Here is a 25,578-nt window from a genome sequence, read left to right on the forward strand (position 1 = left end):
CCATATTGTATGAGTCTTTGTCCAAATTCCAGCTCTTCCCAGAGGATTGCTCTCATCATCAGTAGATTCTCGTTCATCTTCAGCCTGTACGCTGAACTGCCGCACTGCCTGATACACCGTCATGTTATATGGTAGCAAATGTTCTCCGATATAAAACTGTAGCCTGTGTCTTACATTTCCCGAATTTAAAAACTGAGCAGCCTGAACAATGCAAAGAAAAGTAGCTATAAGCCCAAGAATGACATCTGTACAATAGCTGAGATTTATCTGCCAGGGCAACAGGCCAAGATGGGTGGTACATGTTTCTTTTAAATTACAGGTAACTCTTGAACTCTATATAAATTCTGAGTATTACTTATCTGCTCAGAGAGTTAACCTTTCTGTGTGACCTATAGAGATACTAACATGTGTGACCTATAGAGATACTAACGTGCACAGAGATGCGTCCCAAGTATAAAGTATTCACATTTTGCGCAAAGCGCTGGAGATAACTGAATATTAGTATGCTTAGCTTAACTTCCACTGTTTATACAACCTACCACACAAGCAAATGTGAATTTTCCATCTGTAACTTCTTATAAGAGATTTCATATTTTGAATATTGACTTTAGAGGTACTCAACCTATATTGGTTTATTTTTTCCTTTACATATACAACACTGAAAATCAATTTATAACCAAGCAGATGCAATAAGAAATAACTAATACGCGGGGTTGGGGATTTAGCTCAGTGGTAGAGCGCTTGCCTAGCAAGCACAGGGCCCTGGGTTCGGTCCCCAGCTCCGAAAAAAAGAAAAAAAAAAAAAAAAAAGGAAGAAATAACTAATACAATTATAGAACCAACCTAAATTAAGTAATTATTAAAATGTATTAATTATCCAATTCTGTGACTTTCTAAAAATGGTTGATAAGGGGTCATTTGGATCCTAGAAAGCGAAACCACAGATAAGGCATGATAAGTGTACACTACAACAGGTGTGAAAAGGACCTTACCAAAGACTCATCTATTTCTTCATCTGACCCATCATCATCACTGTCTTCATCATCTTCTCTTACTCTTCCATATCCTGAGTAACCCAAAAGAAGATTGTTATCTAGGAATTTTAGGTGTCAGATGAAAAATTAAACTGGTATTTTCTCTAATAAGTAGTTATTGCTACATTCTGATCATAAAAAAGAAAGCTGCAACATTCTGAAACATGAAATGTTCTGCCTATTAAGCAAGTTTAACACATGCCTATTTCTAATGGGATCAGAGGCTGCTACAACCTAAGGTTTATAAAGAACAGCAATAAACAAAAAAATAACCTTTATGTCTAATTTCATAAACATAGAATTAAAGTACACATACGGAAAATACCTCTAACCACAAGGTATCTCTCAATAGCTTGCACCAGAGCCAGGGGATCAATCTTGACAGGCCCGCCTTTCCACTGCTTCACGTTTGCACAGTCTGGGTGTCTTTGTAACTGACACTTTAACTGATGTGTGTTGAAAAACTTTAAAGCTTGTGATCCTCTGTTGAGAGAAAAGCTCAAGATAATTTATGAAAAAAGGTTATTCTATTATTTTCACAGTCGACTTATATTATTTAGCTAATTTTAAAATGACATTTTCTTACAGAACAAAGTACTTAAAGATTCAACAACAAATCAAATTATTCAGTATAAATTAATATAAATAACTAAATGAATGAGTTTTCATGCATATGAAAAGCATGAAATGAATATGATCTCTAGTCACTGTGAATTCATGTTATTAAGGGTGTCATAAATACATAAATGAAATGCTGTATTTACTGGATTATTCCTTGGGAAATAAGAACTAGTCAGTCGGCTAGCTGAGCACACTCTCCTCTGCAGTATTTTATCCTTCCCTACTAAATTCTATTCAAGACCAACAGGGGGAAGAATCCTCTAAATTTTGGCTTATAAAAATAAAAACTAATATTCAAATTTACTTTGCTATAAAAGTCATACTTCTAAAGGTTTCTTCCTGTTAAAAGGTTCTAAGTCAGATACTGTCAAACTTAAAATGTGGCTGCAAGTTCATGAAGCATGCAAATATTACGTAAGCATAAATCATACAAACTTTGACGTAGTGAAAAGCCTCACGCCTTTGTTGGGTTTGGTTTACATTTTTCAGTCTCAAATGGCCCAGGCTAACTCTGAATTCGAAAATTCTATTTGCCTCTTCCTTATAACTATTCACTTAAAGGCATGTAGCAAATAAATTCAAGGTTAGCTTTTATTTTGTATTATTATTACATTGTTGAGTTTTATTACATTCCTTAAGTTTTTATGTGGATTTCAGGAATCCCACCATGTCTTCTGATGCCCCCTTTGTTTCATAAAACTACTCCAAGATAGTATAATAATAGAGTACATGCAAAATTTCTAAGTAGAGAACAACTTCAGACATACTGTAATGGACAGGTGTATCTACATGAATATATGGTTTTGACTCAAAATTTTAAAAGTGAAAATGTGGATTTTAAAATCAAAGTAACTTACATCTTATTTTCAATAAAAATACTTCAGAAAGTTTAGAGAATTCCTTAACACATTAATTTTAACCTGTCTCCAATACAAGTCCTTAAAACCAGTAAGAATAAAAAATTGTATTGGAAGTCAATCTTGAAAATAGATACTTACATCAAAATAGTTGTAACTCCTAACCAATAAAGTCACAGAATGTTTAATTGCCAAGATAAAAAAACAAAATTGGAGAACTACATATTAGAAGTTATCAATTTACAAAAACTTAAAATGCATTTCAATGTTTGTCAACCCAGTCACTAATTTACCTAATTTACTAATTTAAAAATATTTAAAAATATTTGTTGTTAGCCTAGGCAGTTGTGGCGCATGGCTTTTATGCCAGCACTTGGGAGGCAGATGCAGGCAGATATGAGTTCTATGACAGCCAAAGTTCACACACACACACACACACACACACACACACACACACACACACACAGTCTCAAAATAACAAAAATAAATAAAATACATGGCATGACCATAAAGAAAAAAATACATTTAATGCATTCACACAAACTGCTTCAGTCAGAACAATGTTCCTAAAGACGACCAAGACTTTACCAGACCTCTCACCAAGTTTTCCCCTCACAATTCTGGAAATGGTCCTTACCTGCCTCCAGATCCATTTCCACTAGGGAAATCATGCACCTTGACTGGAAATTGCTCCATTTGGCTGAGACAGTTGTTCATCTTGTGAACCAGTGCCAACAAAGGCGCATGGCCCACTGGTTCTACTCTTCCAACAGGCTCTTCTCCGGGAAGCTAGAGTTATACAGTACACAAAACAAAACAAACAGAAATTACACATAGCCCTTGAAGTCAACACTCCACAGGAAAACACTTCAATAACCAGTTTCAGAAGTGGAGATTTATCGATTAATCTTCTTTTATGACAGACTTCATTAGGACAGTGTTTCCAAGTCACTTTTTCTTATTATTATTTTATCTATGTGCACTGACTGGAGTTTCATCTGCATGTCTGACTGTGTGAGGGTGTTGGAGCTACACTCCCTCTAAGATGCCATGTGGATACTGAGAATTGATCCTGTTTCCTCTGAAAGAGGAACTAATGCTCTAAACCACTGAGCTATCTTTCCAGCCCCTACACTACAAGAAACTTACTTCAAGAAAAAAAATGTTTTTGTATATCCCACAATTCTGTTTCAAAGTACATGAAATGACTCAGAGGAATAGTAGTCACGAGTAGGGAAAATCCAACCCATACAGGCACCAGGCCATTTATTCCCCCGCCCCCACGCCCTTCTTCTTCTTCTTTTTTTTGGAGGGCAGCAGTAAGTTCTTTGTGTATGATTTAGCGTACTGAATGGCCACCTTCCTGATGACATTAACATATAGAAGCGTGCAAATACTAAACCTCATTTAGCATGGAAAGTATAAGAACAGAGTGCAGACAAAATCTTAAAACTCAGATAACAGATTATGGACATACAGAGTCTGAAGCAACAAAAACAGAGTCTAAAAACAACAAAAAGCCCACAATACCCAACCTAGTCTCCATATCTGCCTTTAGGTAGCCACACAAGTTAAACTCGCCCTCCAAGCACTGGGATCTAATCATGGGCTTCGTGTCTGGCTTCAATTTACTACTTATTTTATTATAACACATAAATATTTTGAAAGAGCCAGACATGGTAGACTCCTATCTTTAATCCCAGCAACTGAGACTCAGAGGTAAGCACATCTCTGTGAATTGCAACCCAGCCTTGTCTACATTTTAAGACTTGGTCAACGAATATCAAGGAATGTAACTGAATAAGCAACACAGGGTATGCTTTTATTGGGACACAAATACAAGCACTTGCTAGCTCTGACTCTTAGTACCCGTGACCATTAACTTACTGGAGAAGAAAAAAATACATGAAGGAAGCGCTTTAACCGGATCTCTCTGCTGACAGCATCCTTTTCACTTTTAGATGTCAAATACAGCAACAGTTGTTTCACAAATCCACTATGTTGGATTTCAAATGATGAAACATCTGACTCTGAGACTATGCTACGGATTTCTACAAGGCACTCAGCTCCACCATCCACCTAAAAGAATAAAGAAAATTCTATAATGATTTAAACAGTAAGACTCATATTTCCTAAAAAATAAATAAATAAATAAATAAACAAACAAAAATTTATTCTTAAAAACAAACAAAAACCACTAGCCAGCTAAGAACCCCATGGGCTACAATAACAACCTACCAGGTAAGATGTGCACTGGTACAACAGTGGCTTGAGCATTAATGGGCTAATTCTCTGCTTAGATCTGAAGCCCACAAGAGAAAACTCATTCCTGGTACTATAATCCTGGTTAAAAGCCAATGGAGGTCAAAGGCCCTAGGAAGGAACCTATTACCATTTTGTTAAATTGCCAGTGTCAAAATATCTCCTAAATAATTAATTCTTTATACCCATTAATAAGTTTTGTTCTCCAGTCTTGGTCAGAAAAGGGCCTGTTTCCAATAGGCAGTAAATATGAAGAGTCATAATGCTAGGTGCTGACAAAAGTTTAACCATTTAGTCCAAAGCAGAACATCTATTATCAATCACTCCCTACAGGGAAAATCACAGAAGTAGTGAATGAAAATCATTGTTCATATCACAAGGATAAGTTTTCCAATGTAGTTTTCTTCTTAGAGGTAAGAAAATATAAACTCAAAGCAAAGGGCCTACCTAACAAAGAAGCTATCATTACCTGGAAGGATCACTATGTTAAGCAAAATATGACATGCTACTTACTCTACTATGCACAATATAGTTAAAAACAAAAACACAAAGGTAGAAGAGTGGCTGCTTGAGAACCAGAAGAGAGGGAGAACAAGAAAGGGCAACAGGTGGAAAATTTGAATAGAGTCAAAGCACAAAGTATACATGTATGGATGTATCATATCAAAGGCTGTGACTTGCTTGGTACAACTGATATTTTAATAACTTTTAACTTAGAAAATAAGAACAAAAGCTACGGGGCTGGGGATTTAGCTCAGTGGTAGAGCGCTTGCCTAGGAAGCACAAGGCCCTGGGTTCGGTCCCCAGCTCCGAAAAAAAAGACCAAAAAAAAAAAAAAAAAAAAAGAACAAAAGCTACACTAAGTGCATAAAAAGTAACAAAACCCTAAAAAAATAATCAGGGGGTTGGGGATTTAGCTCAGTGGTAGAGCGCTTGCCTAGCAAACTCAAGGCCCTGGGTTCGGTCCCCAGCTCCGAAAAAAAGAAAAAGAAAAAAGAAAAAAAATAATAATAATCAGATGAAATGGCAAGGGCCACAATAAAGCCTTGAGCCTTTCAAGTAAATACTATGAGTCCGCAGGCGGACGTGGCTATGAGTATTTAGGAAAAAAGGTATTTCTGAAATGTTGTCATTTGTCAAGAAATAGGGAACACAAAGAACAGAAAGAAATGGCAAGGTTTCCAATATGTCCTGTAGATGGTGAAGTACGACAATAGACAGGGGTCAGAAGAAATTAGTTGTAGAAATAAAAGTTTCTACAGACACCACCCAACTGATCTCCCAGTGATGCCCTGGACACGACAGTACCTGGAGGTTGAGTTGTTCAGTTGCAGCACAAAGTCTCTGAAGGACATTCAAGGCAGGGTTGCTTCCATCCATATTCTCAGAACTAAAATAACGCTCAACAAATTTATGTGCCTGCTCCTTAATCCAGCCTTTAATTTTTTCTCTACAAGAAGGAAAAAGGAGATAGATATTGAGGTCTCTGGGTAGGTAAAAAGTCTACACTGAATCAGATTAGAACTGTAAGATACTTTAGCAGAAGAAAATGCTGAGTTCAATCCCCTGGGAGAACCAACTTCTGCAAGTTGTTTTGTGACCTTCACAAGTACTTAATCATGCACATACAGATATATGAAAAAATGTTACAGTCTTGATTAAAACAGCTATGCTCAAAACACTTACTGGCTGACAATCATGATTCAAAAAAGAGAAATTCAGATTCATTCTAAAAATGAATTTAGATGTATCATCTGAAGAATGCTGAGGTACTTGAAGTGTTATCAAGTCATCAGGTGAATAGTAACAAAATGTTCTAACTTCCTAAATGGTCATACCAAATACAAATTTACATAATATTTACGAAAGGACAAATATAGCTAATACTGTTCATCACTGTTCCATATAAAGAGATGAGGTCAAAGTGAGGTACACCAGAAGCATGTGACCTGGGTGTTTATAAACTATAAAAATACATTTGCTTAATGATTCTCCTTAATTCAGACACTCAGCAACTAACTCAATCAAATGAAAAGTTATTTTTAAAATAAAAGGCCACTGGGGAAAATGTCTGATTTATAAAGGAAGCAGTTTATACAGGTACTCTACTATATCCAGTGTATTTCCTATGACCCACTGATAAGCATTTCCATATAACCCACTGATAAGAAATAGTATCTGACAGAGATCCAAGTATTTTTTTTTAAAAAGCAGCTACTCTCAGCTACATATCTTCAAATTCCATTAAATAGGCATAAGAACTTTATTAAAAGAGTATAAACAGATAACGCAAGCACAATTCAGCAAAATGTTCCACATAAAACGAAACTAAGCAGAGCTGTGAACTAGTTGTATTATTGCTATGCTATGATTTTTCTACGTAAGAGATAGGGTTGAACACATAGGCAAAACCAGGAAATGGATGGATGGATGGATGGATGGTTGCCAGACAGATGATAGACAGACAGACAGACAGACAGACAGACAGACAGACAGACAGAACGAACACATCCTCATAAGAATGTAACTTATCATTTGAATTGAGAGCAACGTGAACCAAGCCCATGGATCCCTAGCATGGGATGAATGTGCCTGATATAATCATGTTGAGACCTTCAGATGAAGATCTCCCAACCCGAACCCCAGCATGCACTTTACCTATTATTGGATATGGTGTCTTTTGAGGCTGCCCTGGCAAGACCACTAACTCCTGCAGTTCGTGCTGGTTCAATGTTGTTGCTGTTGGACTGTGCGCTTAACCTTCCCCATGTTTTTGGATTCAAGCTTGCCAGGAAGGAAGATTTAGGTGACTGAGTAGTAGTGGGGCTTTTAGCTATCAAGAAAAAAAGAATTAAATTCAAATCATTTCAATGAAATGAAGAAAAAAAATCAACAAATATTTCAATCTTAATATAGAAACTGAAATAATTAAGAACAGCAAGTCACTGAGGAACCTTATTCATTACCTTCTCCCATCTCCCAATCATCTCACCAGAGGTCTTACCTTGATTGTCTACTTTGTCATCATCTCGTGGAGGGGAATACTTTGGCCTTCTTGGCCCTCTTTTTGGCAGTCGTTTTCTCTTGAGAACATCACTTAATCGACTGTTGCATGGAAAAAAATGAAGTTAGTAATTACCACTCAAGAACCCAGCTATGATAGGACATTTAACTTAGGATTTAAAATGTCCCAACAATTTTCACTATCGTGTATGTTGACTGTCATATTCATATATTCTTACATTGGGCTAGACCTCCAATCTATGATTCTCCTGCCTCATCCTCCTTGGCTGAGTGGAAGGAAGGCATTACTTCATCTGTCCGTATGCTTTAGTCTAAACAATCCCACAATGCACTATATATCACACTTTGCAAGCTGCTGCCCTTAACATTAGAAATATTCCCAAAATTATTTAATAACAAAGATACAGACAGGCAAATGAAAGAACATTCTAGGAGACAGCAAGATAGTTCAATGGGTAAAGGAACTTGCCACCAAGCAGACAACCTGAATTTGATCTTAAGGACCCATATATTAAAAGGAGTGATCCAGTTAGTGCAATCTGTCTGATTTCCACATTGGCAAAATTGTTCTAGTTCAGTTGATCTGTGGCTCAAAACGTAAATAATTCAAATAAAAAAAATTTTAATCAGGAAAAGATTCACCAGGGTCTGGTAAGTCTATGAAATAACTATACTTTATGTATTCAAATATGTAACCAAGAAAAATAGACTTTCAGGCAAGAGATACTCTACAACATATAAATGAAAATGAAAGGTTTAAAGGAAATTGGAAGGTTTAAAGAGATCATTAAGTTAAAGGCATCTGTTACTCTTCCAGAAACTGGAGTTTATTCTAAGCACCCACATGGAGGCACACAATCTTTTTTTTATATTATAAAATACATCTTTTTCCATCTTTATTAAAGTGGGTATTTCTTATTTACATTTCAAATGTTATTCCCCTTCCCAGTTTCCAAGCCAACATCCCCCAGCCTCTCCCCTTTTCCTTTTATATGGGTATTCCCCTCCCCATCCTCCCGCCATTACTGCCCTTCCCCTAAGAATCCCGTTCACTGGGGATCCAGCCTTGGCAGGACCAAGGGCTTCCCCTTCATGCACGCACATGGAGGCACACAGTCTTAATTCTAGGACATCTGGTGCTTTCCTCTAGCCCTAGAAGACACCTGCACATTTATGGTGGACATACACATACCAAGGCACACACATATAACAAAACAATCTTTGAAACAAGAAGAATGTTTCATTTGTTAAGTCCAATACTTGGGGGAGAGGATTGGCCAGGAGGACTGAATTAATAACCAGCCAAGCCAGACTTTTTTCAAGATAGGGGGTTTTCTTTCACTTGGCTGTCCTGGATTTGTATTACATGCTGGCCTTGTAACTCAGAGGCCTGCCTGCCTCTGCCTCTGCCTCTCTGCCCCTCTGCCCCTCCTCTGCCTCTGCCCCTCCTCTGCCTCTGCCCCTCTGCCCCTGCCCCTCTGCCTCTGCCTCCCATGTGCTGAGATTAGCATTATAAGCCACTACCACCCAACCTAAGCCAGTCTTTTGATTAAACTACAGCGTGTAACTCCAGCAATCTAGCTGTACAGGAAAATGGCTCTTTGAGGTATTCGGATTTAATTTTAGAATTCCAGTAATAATGTTTTACCAAGATATATTTTGCAGGAGCTAGAAAGTGAACCCAGCAGTTAAGAACATTAGCTTTGGCTCCTAGCAGCCATTTGAGTTCAATTCCCAGCACCTATATGGCAGCTCACAACCACCTTATAGAACTCCAGTCGGAGGAGCCAAGCCTCTTTTGGCCTCCAAGGGAACTGCATGAACATGAGGTAGAACCATACATGCAGGAAAAATTTATAAGTAATTATGATGTATTTTGCAGCTAAAGATTTTATTTATTACCTAGGTACACTCTAAATTTCAGAAAGGAGTGTGGGTTATCACATACAACTTAGATGGCAATATTCCAGTTTCTAACATAAAAGAAATAAAGCACTTAAATGTGTGATCTTCTAATGCAATGACAACTTTAAAAAATCAACATAGTAAATAGTACAGCAAAGAAGTCACAAATGACTTTTTACCTTACCTTTAAGAAGCAGTCATGTGTTTGGTAATTAAGGTTAAATGGGAAGGCCTTGCTTATTGTTTCTTTTTTTTTTTCGCCCCCGGGGCTGGGGACCGAACCCAGGACCTTGCGCTTCCTAGGCAAGCGCTCTACCACTGAGCCAAATCCCCAACCCCTTGCTTATTGTTTCTAATTTTTTATTTTTCACCACACAAATACCTTGATATCACAAAAGCATATATAGAAGAGTACAAAGTAAATGCAAATTTATGAAAAAGAAACAGGCTAAGATACTGTATCTGGGACGCGTGTGCTTGCCTGCACCTCACTTCCTTGGGTACCAATGTAAGTGATGTGCATGCATTCCATGTACCTACAAAACAGAGGCCAGTAAAGCAGCTATACCGTTATTTTCTTTCTATGTGAAACGTCAGAAGGGCCAAGTAAATGCTTCAGTGGTAGAGGTAATTGTCAGTATTTTCTGAGACTGTAGATTCTGTCATTGCCACCACCAAAAATCTCTCTGAGATACAGGAAAACTACATTAAGATTCCGAACAAAAACTCACCCTTGAGGGCTCAGATCCAGAGAATCATCTCTGCTATGCTGCAAGCTAGGCGACCCCAGATCAGCAGAGGCATTGGTTGCTGCTGTGGCAGTCCCGCTGCTGGCTGGTGTTGTAGACCCCAAGGATCCAGACCCATTTGTACATGCCTTCGGGGGACTTGTCAACAAAGACTCTGATTCTGCTAAATGTTTTACTTGATGCATCACTCCTTCACGGCAACAGGGACAAAAAGAAGTCAGTTTAATAGGAGACAAGAACACACACCACTATACAATTCTCAAACGCTAATCCTAGTAAACTAGAAATAAAGCCAGGAGAAAGCTAGAGAGGGAGGCAAGAGGTAGAGAAAAAGACCAGGTTTCATCTTGACTCAGATCAGGATACCTTTATTGAATGTCTTCTAATTGTCCAACCAAACTCATATAAAGTTGCTACTCAAAATAGATAGGTCAATCAGCCTTAAAAAGAGAATACTATCCAGAAAGGGCTATTGAAAGGTGGTAGTGATCATCCATCATCAGAATAAGGACTAAAATATAATTTGCAAGAATGGGAAGGGTTCCTATAAGTGATAAGAGTCTCAGTGTCTGTCTGTCTGTGACCTATTCAAGAAAGTTTGTGTTAAGTACATGAAAATCTGTGGGTGAGATTTATGTATGTATTTTTGGGGAGTAAAGTCCAAGTCTTGATTATTCTTATTTTAATTTTAATTTTATTTTATTCTGGTCATTTATTTTTTTCCTTTGGTTTTTTTGTTTTGAGTGTTGTGAAGATCTATGCAGCTCCAGCTTCCTGGAATTTTCCATGTATTTTCAGGCTGGCCTCAAACTCAGAGATTTGCCTACCTCTGCCTCCCAAGTGCTGGGGTTAAAGGAGTAGACTGCCATACCTGGCTTCTATTAAGATTTTCTTTTGGGGGATGGGAGTGAGGGAGGGGAGGACACGATCCAATTTAAACCTCAGGCACTTGATTCAAAACTACATTTTATATAATTTATATATACATTTTATATACTGAGGACAGTAACAGGTAAGACGAATGTACTCAGCAGACAGACTCAAATGATTTTTCTAAGGATTTCTTTAAATAATGAGCTTGCAAAACAAAAATACAGGAAGCTAGAACACAGTATAGGAAAACCAAGCTCAAAATGAAAGGAAACTTTAGACATTTTATGAGCATGGCCTAGATGTGTGAAGCCAAAGCCCACACCCATCCATGACATATATGCTACAGATATACTTGAGGGAAGAAAATAGAATCTGAAGGCATAGCAGATTTCCTAAGTAAAAAAAAAAATCACTTGGCATGGGATGGAGATGAAAGGCAGATGAGAGGAAACAAAAGCAAAACTAAAAATGGGTGATAAATCTAAAAAAACAAATAAGACAAAAGAGAATCTGAGACTAAAGACAAAAGTATGTAACTAAATATTTCATGACTACAGAAAATAAGTGAATGTGCTCCTGTACACCTATCTGACTTATAACTGTCACCTCTGCATAATGGAAAAAATATTGCTTTATTTATTTTCTTTTTTGGTAAATTGTTTATTTGATCAAAGGTAATTTTATTTAGTTACTTAGAGATAGTGTCTCACTAAGTAGTTGGGCTGAAAGTCAAGAGATCAGCACTCCTTTGAATTTAGGGTACCACCAGGCCCAAAAATAATTTTAAGTACTTAAAAAACAAAACAAAACAAAACCTTCTTTCTGCTTTGTTTCCATTATGTTAGTCTATCATAGTTTCAAAACAAGGAAAGATAAAAAAAAAAAAAAAAAGAATATATGAAAAAGTGGCCAACTCTAGCAGAGCATGTCATCGCTGGAAGCCTCTTGCTAGCCAGGTGTGGTGGCATGGGACTTTAAGCATTTAGGAGAAAGAGGCAGAAAGATCTCTGATTTCTAGGACAGCCAAGGATACAGAGAAGAAACCTGCCTCACTAATAAAACTAAAAGGCTTCAATAAAACTACAAGGACTGAAAGACCTTGGAATACTCAGCCTGAATGGGTTGACTCAATCAAATCTCTCCCACTTCAGGGCTCAGGCAACAGAATGGAAGAGAAGGTGGCAATAATTTAAGAGCCAGAGAGGATGGAGGACACCAAGGCATCAGGGCCCTGTAAAATCGGTGAGACCGGCATGGACAGAACTCAAGGCAGAGGGTACAGGCCGCCATGGGTCTGTACCACATGGAGTCTCACAGCTCAAAAATGTAGGCACACGCCCCATGCCTAACCCTAAAACTATTTCCACCTGTTAATCACTTGCAAGTGAAAACTTAGTATACTCCAAAAGAATGTCCCTGAGGAAACCAACTACTTCTAACGGTAGATTGAATCCCAGAAGTAGACAGACAACAGAAAGAGAGACACAACAGCATCTTTCGAGGTTTGTCTCGATGTCACATGTCAGGGCTCTTCCACTTTCCCTCCCAATTCTGATGTTTTATTATTATTTTATTTATATATTTTTCTCTTTTTATCCTACAGGTTCTTTGCAAATATATTATGGCTTTCACTGTAGTGTATGAATAAGTCTCTGCATGTCTCTTATGCCTTTTGTTGGGTTCTTTCCTTCTGTTTGTTTTGTCCTCTTCTCTTGTTAGTTTTATCTTATAATTTATTTAATTAACTCTTTACAGGCCTGTTTATTTCCGAGAAACAGAAAGAAAGTGGATTCCAATGAAAGGGGAATAAGGGAGGAACCGGGAGGGGAATCCATAATCAGGATCTATTATGTAAGAGAAAAAAAAAAAAAACCCTATTTTCAATAAGAGGAAAAAAGAATAATGAAGGGCTGGAGAGATGGCTCATTGGTTAACAAATTGTTCTTCAACAGGACTGAAGTTCACATGTCAGCACTCACATGAAACTCTACAACTGTTAATCCAATACCGAAAGATCTGATGCTTTCTTTTGGTACCAGTCATACCCATTCTCAATCCATCCTCAAACATTAGAATCGTTACCTTACTGATATGATGCACTGCAACCTTATTCAAGGAATAATTATGAATTGAAGCCTATGACTGCGGCCAATCTTGAGTGCATGGAATGAAAATGACTAAGAGCATCCGTCAGAGTGAATCTCAATAATCCTGTACTTCCACAAAATGCACATACATCCTATGAAACAAACTCTGCAGATTTCTGAGCTCTTAAACATCTCATGTGAACAGAGAATACTTTCCTTAGAGACAGTGATGTGTCACATGAAGTTCTATCTAGACTAACCTATTCATCATTAATTTATCAAAAATGGCATTACCTTCCCTCCTGAAGTAAACGCTAAAAATATCGGGTAACTTTTGCATTAAGATTTCTGCCATCTGAAGAGCCCCAACTACTATCTTCAGGTCTTGGCTTGAGAGCATGGAAGCAATGTGACTAAAAAAGAAAAGCATTTGTGTATAAACCGAAGTTGGTTATTACTTTTGGTCATACTACTTAAAACTTAAGAACAAAACTCAATTCCAACTTACCAACTATAATTATATTAATTATGTTTGAAATATTTAAAATTAATGAAAGCATTATTTCATTATCATTACTTCATTTTTTTCTGTACTAAGATTCAGAAATTTCAAAAATTACAGATTCAGATTTAAATTTCTAAAATATTTTTACTATTTCCATGAACACACCTTGAAACAGCATGATTTTTCAGAACATCCTTTAGAAGTTCAGCATCAGCAAAATAAATTATCCTAAGAATTGCTCTAAGGCACTTGTGTCTGACCGCAGGCCCTGCTGAGGAGCTGTACACTTCATAGAGAACACCAAATAAGGTCTTAATGAAAGACTTAGCCAGTTCCGGATCTTCTTTCATGAGCTGTGCTCGAGCATCATCCTTCTTTAAGTCTGAATATCCACCTGTTATTTAAAAAATGTACAGTCATGCAGTGACCAACTACTATAGAAGCACAGTTTTAAAAAAAAAAGTATTCAGCCAAGCAACTATTTGAAATGCTATGCAATATTTTTTCATTATAGAACAGACATTAATTATATGATCAACTAGGGCATACAAGGATAACATTAAGAGCCTACTGACCATTCTGACCAGATAAAAGCATCACTATACTTAGGTATAGTAATAACTATATACCTCTTCCTTGTCTTAAACAGTCTAAGAATACTAGGGAAAGTTCAAACTAACCCTAAAATACAAGTGAAACTAAAAATGAGCAGAGTGAAAAAAATGTATTTAATTTTGTTCACAAAAAGAGTATGTGTAGCTGAGGATGTGGCTCAGTGGTAATGTGCTTGCCTAGCTTATGTGAGGTCTAGGGCCAATCCCCAGTACTGCAGATCACACAAGAAGAATATGTGTTGGGGCTGGGGATTTAGCACAGTGGTAGAGCGCTTACCTAGGAAGCGCAAGGCCCTGGGTTCGGTCCCCAGCTCCGAAAAAAAGAACCAAAAAAAAAAAAAAAAGAATATGTGTAAGGAGAATGTAGCTATGTAAGGAGATGATGAACAAGGGAGTAGCCAACTATGTTTACATATCTAGAATGTCCCTTTGTTTTATAAGGTCCATCTATTTACATTTTATAACATAAAAGCTTTGAGAGTACAATAGTATTTTACATAGTATGAAGACCTAAGAAGGCTCAAACATTTCCTACCTAGTCCTTTTCTGGTAAGGAGCATTAGTTCTAACAGGCATCCCAAGACAGCATTTAAAGAGAAAAACATTTGTGGGATGCGTAATACTACTACTTCATTCATAATATATTTCTAGTGAAACATATATTATTCAATGCTCAATTAAACTGTTACTATGTAAACAAAAACATTACAGGGCAAGCAAGAAGGTAAATAAGTGAAGTTATTTGACAAGAATCCTAAAGATTAGAACCTACAGGGTGGTACAACAGAAATGGCTCCAAGTTATCCTCTGACTTCCTTGTGTGTGTTGGGGAACATGTGTGTCCATGATCCACACTCATACTCAAAAATCAATGTAAAATAAGCAAGTCACAACCATACAGTTCTATTTAAGTCCAAGGATACTTACTAGTGTTAGTATTGGCTAAGGGGTTAGGTTTTCTCTGAATGGCACGTGCTGTTCCCGTGTCCTCATTGATTTGCTGCATAGAATTAAAATCAATAGTATAAACTCGTCCCAGAGTGGACAAGCTTATCTCATCCTCACCGACCTGATGGGCTGCCTGAGAGCAAAGAGAGAGAAGTCTTGAATATAAACATGTAGAAATCCATTACCTTAAATACAGCAGGGACACATGCTATATTTTATATATATATGAGGCTAGTAAACTGACAGAATGTGGAAATTTTAGTACAGTTGATGACAAAACTCAGTTGCTTAACAAATCATTTTAAATTAAACCAAATCATGGGCTCTATAAGATGCTAGTGATACAAACGTCCAAGTAAAATATAGCTTAACTGATAAAAAATACTACTTGCATTCAGAAGAAAAAATGCATTATAAAAGAAATATTGCAAAAAAACTTTAAAAAAAGTATTGCATACGTACTTAGAACTCCAATTGTTATAAAACACTTTTTACCTGATAAACTTCTAGTAACCCACTAAAATTAAGCCAAACACCTTGTAGAATTGTTCTTAGGTAAACAAAGACAACCTCATATTTACACGTTGTCCTAAGCCTGTAAGACACACAACTAAAAACTAAGATCTAAGATTAATAATCATGATACAAGCGTTACACAGAAAAGACTATTATTCTTCAAAGTCAGACATCCTAGACGTTACAAAATGCTACATATGCTGATTGCACACCTGGAATCCCAGCACTGAAGAAGTTAAATCAGGAGTTCTCCAGGTTCAAAGACAGGCTATATAGCAATAATCTACCACTTTAAAAACAAACAATCAAGCAAACACTCTTCTATAAAGTCCAATCTAAGCTAAGACTCCTTGACAGAATGGTATAACTATCTGAAAATAGAGAGCAAACTAATAGCAAAGATGTAATTATTATCAGGAGAAGGCTAAAAAGAAAACACAAGGTTAGAGACTAAGAGCACTGGCAGGGCATAACAGACCCGTTGACAATTAACTCTCATAAAGAAGCTGGTTCTGAGTTCCTTTACCAAAAACTTTTAGAAATTAGGCCACGTCTTTAAAATAAAGCTCTACAGGACAGATTAAGATGGTTGTAATTTTAAAGGTATTATATTAAATTTAGAAGAATTCTGTGTATGTACTGAAACTTTTAGCAGAAAATGAACAGTCTCTCAGGTACTACAACACTTTTCTAGTATCTTTTTGTCATCTGAGAAATTGTGATATTATGCCCGTTAATAAAAATGAAACCAGAAATCACATATAAACTGTTGTTAACATTTTGGTATATTCTTCCATTTTATTATCCATTTTCTTCTCTCTTATACCAAGTTACCAAAATTTTCAACATTTGAAACATTGCTTCCATTTATGCTATTAAAATCTACTGCACTACTACATACTAATCTATCACAATTTTCATATTCCCACTAAGGCAGAAACTATGTTTTCACTTTTTTACTGATTAAGTATGAAAAGCACACACTGGGATATTTCTTCTGGGTTGAAATAGTAGACCTGCTTTGAAACACAGTCTAACTCTCCAATGTTTCCTTTTGGAAACAAAACTATGGGACAAAGAACTGAGATTACTTGCTCCAAGCCAAGCAGGTAGTTAGCAGCAGAAGCAGGACTAGAACATCATGTTTTCTGACCTCAACAGAATGAGGACCTTCTTTCTCAGGAGACAAAATGAGAGAATCTTGAGTTAATTCAAACTGAGCACACTTAAGCACACACAACCACCTCCCCATTTACCATCCCTACACCCACTCTCCACAAAAATAGACATATTTAAACGGTACAATGAAACTACTACCTCAATGATCCGGCTGTCAATTCTGTTATAGGGGTGCCAGAGGCCTCGGTCATCTCGCCACTGCCATATTGCACCATCTGTATTCTGCGCATTTCCCTTTTTCAACATGGTATCCACTGCAAAAATGCCTTCTTTTGGTAAACATGGCATAAGTTCACTGAAAGTAAAAAGTGCACTTATTTTAGTTACTTTCTGCGCCATCTGCAACTGTTAACACTTTCAAGGAAAATCAACCCATTTTTACCAAATCAGAGATGTCAGCTCATACAGCTCTTGAGGACTTCGTGGAACAAGATCAATCTGCTCTTGACAACTTCCATTGGAGGCACCACATAGGAGGAAGTGAAGTGTTTCTGCAATGTCTGTAAAGCCAACAACAACAAAACATAAGCCTATTAAACTAAGTGTACTCATTTATTTACAAGGTACTCATGCCCTAGAGTGGGGCAAAAATTAAACTTATACAGAATATGAAAATTAAAAACACAACTCAATTATACGTGTAAAGAGAATAGCAGAAGGAATTTATGTAGCCTTTAACCTATGGACTCCCATCCTGAGGGAACATTCTCTAACTAGAGGCTTACCCATAATTTCAGAATATTCAGAATCTTTTGTTACTTTGAGGAGGACAGTACATTTGTACTAATAGAATGCACCATTCAAATATATTCATATACTCAATACTTCCTATTTAAATTTACTGAAATCACATGGCATTACTGTAAACATCCCAAGCTCACATTCCCTGTCTTATGCCATACTTACAGATTAACTCAGCAAACATTAAAATATTCTCCATGTTAATTTTCCAGTTCCTCAGGGGAACTCTGGGGAATTTAGCATGATAACCACTCAGATGCAATAATTTTGTCACTGTAATGGCTAAGACCAAAAGACAAATCTGTGGTGTGTTTCTATATTACCTCCATGTAAAAATGCATGAATTCACAAAATTACTTTAAGTATATTCAAAAGGGTACAGTTTTGCTAACTTTATTGAGCAATATGAATATATGGGTAGTACTTTACAAAAATGCTTTATTCAGCTTGAGGATGGAATTCAGAGGCAGATTCTAATCATATTTTAGCTTGGTTCTTCAGCACCACAAAAAGAAGTAGCCCTGAAGTTCTTTAGTTTATTTTATTATAAAGATACCATAAAGTGATCAGGGAAGTAGTTAAGATACAAAAAGGAAAAAGGACGGGGGAAAGCCCATGTTTAATTAATTTCTATCACTGCAGAATGAAAATATACTATCTGTGGAAATTTCTCTGGAGAATGCAAGAGGTAAAAGCATGACATTAAAGGGAAAGAATCTAGTGTGTTCAAAGAAAAGGAGTGACTTCTCAAGCTGGTATTTATAGACTACTGAGCCCCACACAGTAATTAACTAGCAAGAACCTGTACTCGAAGTCCTGGAAAGTCTGGGCTAATTAGGTTTCAGAGATCCTAGAGACTTCAGAATAAAGAAAGTGACCAAACTACTTGAGAAGGAGTTAAACATTTATCAATTGTGGTCACCAATAATCTGCCTAACTATTCGCTTGACTCACACTGTCATTCTACCAAGGTCTGTATCAATGCCATTAGTTCAAATAAAATGCAATGGAAAAGGAAACTAGGTTTCTCCGAAACAAAACACTGCACTGTCTGAAACAGTGGGGTTGGTCAGAAGTTGTGTTATCAGTTAACCACAAAACTGACCCTCAAAATCATACATTAAAGTTTCAGAACTGGGGCTGGGGATTTAGCTCAGTGGTAGAGCGCTTACCTAGGAAGCGCAAGGCCCTGGGTTCGGTCCCCAGCTCCGAAAAAAAGAACAAAAAAAAAAAAAAAAAAGTTTCAGAACTGAGTAATAAATTATCAATTGTGCTTCAACAACTATTAAGTGTATAAGATGTCTTCTACAACCATACCACCTTCTAACATTAATTTACGAGACAGGGCCTAGTAGAAAGTGGCCAGCAACAATTTGTCACTGGATAAAAAAATTTTGTAAAGTCATTAAAAATTAGGGGTAATCATTAAGAAGACATAAGGCCAAGCTTTCTGATAAAAAAAAAAAATAGCATTCTGTATTCAGAAAATTTACTGGAAAACATAAATATGAGCTCAAAGAATTTGTTACTGAAACAAGTGGTTACAAGTAAAACAAAAACTAAGAAAACTAACAATAGGTCATTAATGACTAGTATGATATCTCAATGATCTTGAGTGGTGTCCAAGAACCAAAGGTGAGTTTTAGGAATACATAAGATTACCAAGCCAGGTATACCAAAACACACCTTTTTAATCTATGTACAGGTAGGCAAGGCAGGTGGATCTCTGGAAGTTTAAGGTCTGGTGTACTTAAGTTCTAGGATAGCCAGGGATACACAGAAAGACTGTCTCAAACAAAACAAAACAAATAACAAAAGAGACCTTAGTACTGCTGGAGGTCAGATAGGCATATACCACTGAGCTAAATTCCTACCCCACCACTTTCTTCTTCAATGATATTCATGCTTGCTTTTACTTTTGGGATTTAAGCTGACTTATTAATGAACAAGCTGTCTTAAAACACAATAATAAAACAGTACTTACTTTGTTTCATAAGTTGAACAGCTAATGTTGGACAGTTGGAACACATCAGAGAAAACATGCGAACCACCATAATAAACATCCCAGAACTTAAAATTGGTGGAGTCACTACCAACAGTTGTTGGACATTTGTGAGTAGATCTTTGGAAGCAACCTGTTGCAGTAAGTTCTTCATGAACACAAAGAAGACAAATTATTATGCTGTGGTTTAGCAATTCAACAATATGAAAAATGTATTACCAAAGACAATAGACGCACCTCCTCGTGCTGAAAGTTGTCCACTAAACGTGCAAAACAAAGGCAAGTGCTTTCCACTGACTTTTTGTCCTAAATTTCACAAAGAAAAATAAAGAAGTTCACTAATTTAAAATGTTAGCACCTTCAATCACTTAGTTCCTACTTTAACCCTAAATTTCCATAATCTCATTAGTAGACATGAGCTTTGAAAAGGGAAACCCAGCAGAAGTACAGTTGGCGATATTAAAGAATACGTATATGTAAATGTTTGTCCAGGCATAGCTGATGCAGGCTTGTACTGAGAGTATTCACTTCAAAAGCAGCCTAGATTAGCTTTAAAAAGAAAAAACGTGGGCTGGGGAGATGGCTCAGTGGTTAAGAGCCCCGACTGCTCTTCCAGAGGTCCTGAGTTCGATTCCCAGCAACCACATGGTGGCTCACAACCACCTGTAATACGATCTGATGCCCTCTTCTGGTGTGTCTGAAGACAGCTACAATGTACTTAATATAATAAATGAATAAATCTTTTTTAAAAAAAAAGGAAAAGAAAAAACGTAGTACACCTCTATCATTATCACTACAGAAGTATAGAGGACAAATGTGACCCATCATCACCTTATAAAAAATACCTTTAAAAAAATCTGCGCATCTAATTTTCACAAGGTTTAAAATATCTATCTCTAGTCATCACAGCACTGGTAAAGTGTAAGACTACAAAAACCACCTGCTTCTCTCTGACCTACAGATATAGAGCTCAGTCTCCTCTATTCAAATCTGATTTGAATTCTGCTCTTCAAACTACATCATTAATGTTTTATCCTTTACATACTTATAGGCTCTCCTCCAATCACAACAGGTGAAGTCTGTTCTTTTCATTTCTATTTCTGGACAATCAATCTCTCTCTCTCTCTCTCCTAGTCTTTTTTTTTTTCTTTCTTTCTTTCTTTTTTTCAGAGCTGGGGCCCGAACCACTGAGCTAAATCCCCAACCCCTCTCTCTTCTAGTCTTAACCTAAGCCCTCTGTTCCCAATGCCTTTTAGAGGAACATTCTAAACGTAATCTGATCTCACAAAGGAGCATCTTAGTTGGTGCAATAATGAAGTCATTAGTCAATATCAATAGAAAGATACTAAATGTATACATAACAATCCATTTGTGTTAATACGACAAAATTGTGTATGACTGGACAATATGTTTCAACAGAAACACAGATCAGAATGCTTTCTGTTACAGACAAACAATTAGAAGAACTCAAAATTTGAAATTATAGTGATTAAAATTTTCATGATATAGAAAAAGATTCATATTTTACCTGATGAGTTAGCCTTTGGGTAAGCAATGGTAGGGAATCTGCCACAAAATGAAACTCATCTGGTGTGATGCTCTGGCAGCAATTGGCTGCAATTGCTAGTGCATTTCTTTGGGCATTGATGCTGAAGAATTCGAGATACAACAAGCAGTCTGCCAAACCACCCTGAAATGTAGAAAACTGTTAAAATGAAGAAAAAAATGTCCTATTAAAATGTCGAGCACACTGCTTTGGGGCAGCACGGGCATCTTACAGAGCTACAGTTAAGGAACTAGCACAACAACATCAAAGGAAACACACTTTAGCAGTAACACTTACCGCCTGTAAGATGGCTTTACTGTGTCGCCGTGACAACATCTCCAAGGCAGTCAAGGCCTGCTCTGCCACATCAATACACTGAATAACTTGCAGCTAGGAACATTAAAGTAGGTATCAAGGGTTATTATTCAGACGAACACTGTACTTCCTCTACTTGTAGCCACTTAACGACCTCCAACACACAACCAGCCAAACTAGCAAATGGTCACCCTGGGTAAACACTACACAGCATAGCTGACAGTTTCCTCCTGACAAATTACGCAGTGCCACGATCCGAAAAAATATATTCCCAGAGAGGGTTTATCTAATAATTTTTTTAAACCAGTTTTAAAATTTTAAGGTGTATGTCATTAGAATAATTATATTTAATTAGATGAACTTTTATTGTGCATTAAAAAGGCTGTTAGAGAATATATACCAAAAGAACAATCTACTAGCCACTGATCATATGAAAATTTTCCTTTCTCCACTGGTCAATTCTGTGAACACGAGCAAGAAAGATCCTTTTCTTAGCTATTAGTATAAACAGCTAGCAATTCTACTGTCCTGTTGCTATTCCTTTAACTATGTTTACAGATCGTAGTTGTGTGTTTATGCAATTGAATATACACGTAGCACACATGTCAGAAGTTTTCACCTTCAACTTTGTTCAGGCAGGTCTCAAAAGTCTCGTTTTTTTCTCTCTCCTTTCTCCTGAGCCTACTGATACATGGCACTACACCTGTCTTTTTGAAATGGTTTAATGAAATTCTTTTATGTTGCTCTCTGATGTTACTATGTTAAATGCTATCATTAAAAATAATAAAATTTGGTTTATTTGATAATTTATTAGTTTTAGCTTTTTTACAAATATATAATAATTTTATATATAAAAGTTTTCTTTTTGTTTTGTAAATACTGGTTAAACACACATACTACAATTACATCATAGACATTACAACTTGACTTGTGTGTACTTATGAACAAATTGGGCAAAAGCATGATTACCTTTTCTAAGAAAACAGGGATAGCATCTACTACAACAGCAGATGACCGAGGGAGCGCTTCCATCATATATGTTAAGGCTCGGCAAGCATGATTCATCTAGAAAACATGGTGAGTTTGTATTCAATAAATACTCAAAATAAAATTTAGACAGCAGTTTAAAAAAATACATGATGTACTTACAATGTCAAAATTATGTTCCATCTGCAGTAATGTTATCTGTTAAAAACATAACAAAGTATTAGGAAAGTTCCTGAAATACTCCTTCCTGCACTTCACTGAAATGGAAAGATTTGTTTCTTTCACCACAGAAAAGTAAAATCAAGATGCACCAGACAGCATTATACTCATGGTGACATTCATTACATCAGTGGTTGACAATGTTGTTGTAAGGCACCACAATTCCATGACATGGCCCAAATTACAAAGCATCATTTCTGTGGCTTACAATCATTTTAGTAGTTCTAATACCCTTCAGAAAGCCCAATAACATCACTGAGGACTGACCAATTGACACATAATCAGAACCGGCAATGACTGGTATTTCTTGAATTAATATTAGCACAGACTGAAGACCACAAAAATTATGTGCATGCCTGCAAGAAGTAAGTACAACTGTATCTGCTCAGTAATCATAAGGTAAAATGTGATTTGAAAATAGGATTGATCACATCAGAGACTATAAATGTCAAATCAGTGCAATTATTTCACAAGTGAAATAATTGAAGTCTAAATTTAAAGTATTTTATTGTTAATTTAAAGTATTCTATTGTTAAAAGACTACTGTTTGTAAGAGATTGCAGCTGTTTTAATCAAGGAAGAAATGTAAAACTGGAAATTTTTAAGTGAGCCGTATTTCAGGTATCAAATACCCTCTTCAATTAAATGTTGATAACAATGAAAGCATATATTCTAATGTAACACCAAATCCTTATGTGGCTTCTCAGTCCTAAATCATTCCTTAATAAATATGTGTAATATAAACTTTGACAATTTATATTTATATTTAAATCAGTCACTTAAAAAAGACAGGGCTTTGGTGCTAACAGAAAAGAGCACCAAGTTTCTTTTTTTTTTTTTTCCGGAGCTGGGGACCGAACCCAGGGGGCCTTGCGCTTGCTCTACCACTGAGCTAAATCCCCAGCCCCAGCACCAAGTTTCTTAACTGGAGATGGAAGCACTGGGAAGTAGTGCCAACAACCCTGCCTCCTGGGGCCAGAGGCGGGCGATCTCTGTGAACATGAACTCAGCCTGGACTACAAGGCAAGTTCCGAGATGACAAAGGCTACACAGAGACATCCTTTATAGAAAAGATGGAGTCAACCAGCTGTTAACAATTCCTCTATACCAAGGGGAATGTGCATGATCATAAATGCAAATGTCAATTCTTAAATTTCATTTCTGTTGCTATGATAAAATACCCCCCAAAAAAGCAAAGTAGAGGAGAAGGGGTACATTTTTAAAGTACAGGATAGAAGACATCATTTCTGGAAAATCTAGGCAGGGACTTCAAGCAGCTAAACAAATCAAAAATGAAAACAAAGTTAATGTGTATATATTTGCTTCTGTTTGGTACCATCTCTATATTTATAGCCTAGGATCCCCTCTGCCGAGGGGATGGTGGAGCCCACCATGGCTTGATTGTACCAAATAAGTTAATGTAATCAAGGCAACCCCAGACATGCCCACAGGCCAAAGTGGTCAAAAACCCTCCTCAAGACTCTTTTCTCAAATGTTCAGCTAGTAAAAATGCAAGCCAAAAAAAAAAAAAAAAACAATCCTGCTTTATCACTAAACAGTTTCCAACACCAAACCATTCAAAAGAATAGAATGTGCCAAGTGATGGCTGTGTGATACTCTGACCAAACGAGACCATCTCATATACTTCCTAATATAACTTGTCATCTCCTTGGATTTGTAAGAAGGTATAGTATTGATTTAATTTTCAGGAATAAAATATCCTATAAATCCAATATTTATATAAGCATAATGGGATAGCGCCAGGACTGACTTCCCAGACACGTAAGTAACAAACAAGTAATCTTTCTCAAGCAGAAAGAAAAACCAAAGCAAACTAGTTTATACTGCCCCAAAGGCTGGGAAATTGAATTTAAAGCCTAACATGTTTTAAAGAGTATCAAGCTTCACTGATGGGCTGAATAACTTAAAACCATTTAAGTAATGAATAGCAAGTAAGTTATTTCATCAAAAAAAATTGGCGCAAAAATATTTTGAAGTTGGATGTGCAGCTCACTGAGAAAGAGCATTTATCCAGCATGCTCACAGGCAAAGTAATCCAAAAGAAGAACACACTTACCAAAGCTGGAACAACACTCTTCACAGGAAACCCTCCCAGTGTCTCTTCATTCCCCATGACCAATAGCTGACACATTTCAATGACTGCCTGAAGCTGTTGACTTTCATCACTGGCTTGTAGTCCTTGAAGAAGCTGCTGGGCCTTAGAACCTTCAAGGGAAAAGGCATTACTTTTAAATGTTGAGAGCAAAAGACATACATGACTTAGCAGATAATATTATTCTTCTAGGACTTCAATTCTGTCTCTGGGAGCCACGCCAGGAAGCTCCCAACCACAGATAAATGCAATTCCAGGGACTCGAACAGCTTCTCTGGACACCTTAGGGATTCATGTATGTGTTCATAGACAGATACTCACGAAATTATGAAAAATGTTAATCTTTTTTAAAATTTAAGACAATGAGTTAGGAAGGTGGCTTGATAGTATTCTGAGACCAGATTTCAAAACAGAGGTTTGTCTAATCATGTAAAAATAAAAGACAAAGGACAGAAAACTTTAAATACCCTCTCTTGCTAAC

General features: G+C 36.7%; 1 protein-coding gene across 50 annotated transcripts in view; it reads right to left on the reverse strand.

The window, feature by feature from the left end:
• Trip12 (thyroid hormone receptor interactor 12) overlaps nucleotides 1–25,578 on the reverse strand; it is a 126,244-nt gene that overhangs the window by 23,964 nt on the left and 76,702 nt on the right. For 6 of the 50 annotated variants that reach the window (NM_001031659.4, XM_087566385.1, XM_087566364.1 and 3 more), the window contains 21 exon segments: nucleotides 2–201; nucleotides 993–1,066; nucleotides 1,360–1,532; nucleotides 3,150–3,301; nucleotides 4,400–4,591; nucleotides 6,083–6,224; nucleotides 7,433–7,607; nucleotides 7,779–7,879; nucleotides 10,435–10,642; nucleotides 13,707–13,825; nucleotides 14,083–14,311; nucleotides 15,459–15,612; nucleotides 17,313–17,469; nucleotides 17,557–17,674; nucleotides 19,900–20,065; nucleotides 20,155–20,223; nucleotides 21,446–21,607; nucleotides 21,761–21,853; nucleotides 22,748–22,843; nucleotides 22,928–22,963; nucleotides 25,062–25,210. In NM_001031659.4, the coding sequence (NP_001026829.2) occupies nucleotides 2–201; nucleotides 993–1,066; nucleotides 1,360–1,532; nucleotides 3,150–3,301; nucleotides 4,400–4,591; nucleotides 6,083–6,224; nucleotides 7,433–7,607; nucleotides 7,779–7,879; nucleotides 10,435–10,642; nucleotides 13,707–13,825; nucleotides 14,083–14,311; nucleotides 15,459–15,612; nucleotides 17,313–17,469; nucleotides 17,557–17,674; nucleotides 19,900–20,065; nucleotides 20,155–20,223; nucleotides 21,446–21,607; nucleotides 21,761–21,853; nucleotides 22,748–22,843; nucleotides 22,928–22,963; nucleotides 25,062–25,210 (2,965 nt within the window). 50 annotated transcript variants of the gene reach the window in all.

The sequence above is a fragment of the Rattus norvegicus genome, chromosome 9 (genome assembly GCF_021556685.1).
Source record: "Rattus norvegicus strain SHRSP/BbbUtx chromosome 9, alternate assembly SHRSP_T2T, whole genome shotgun sequence".
NCBI classification, from domain to species: Eukaryota; Metazoa; Chordata; class Mammalia; order Rodentia; family Muridae; genus Rattus; species Rattus norvegicus.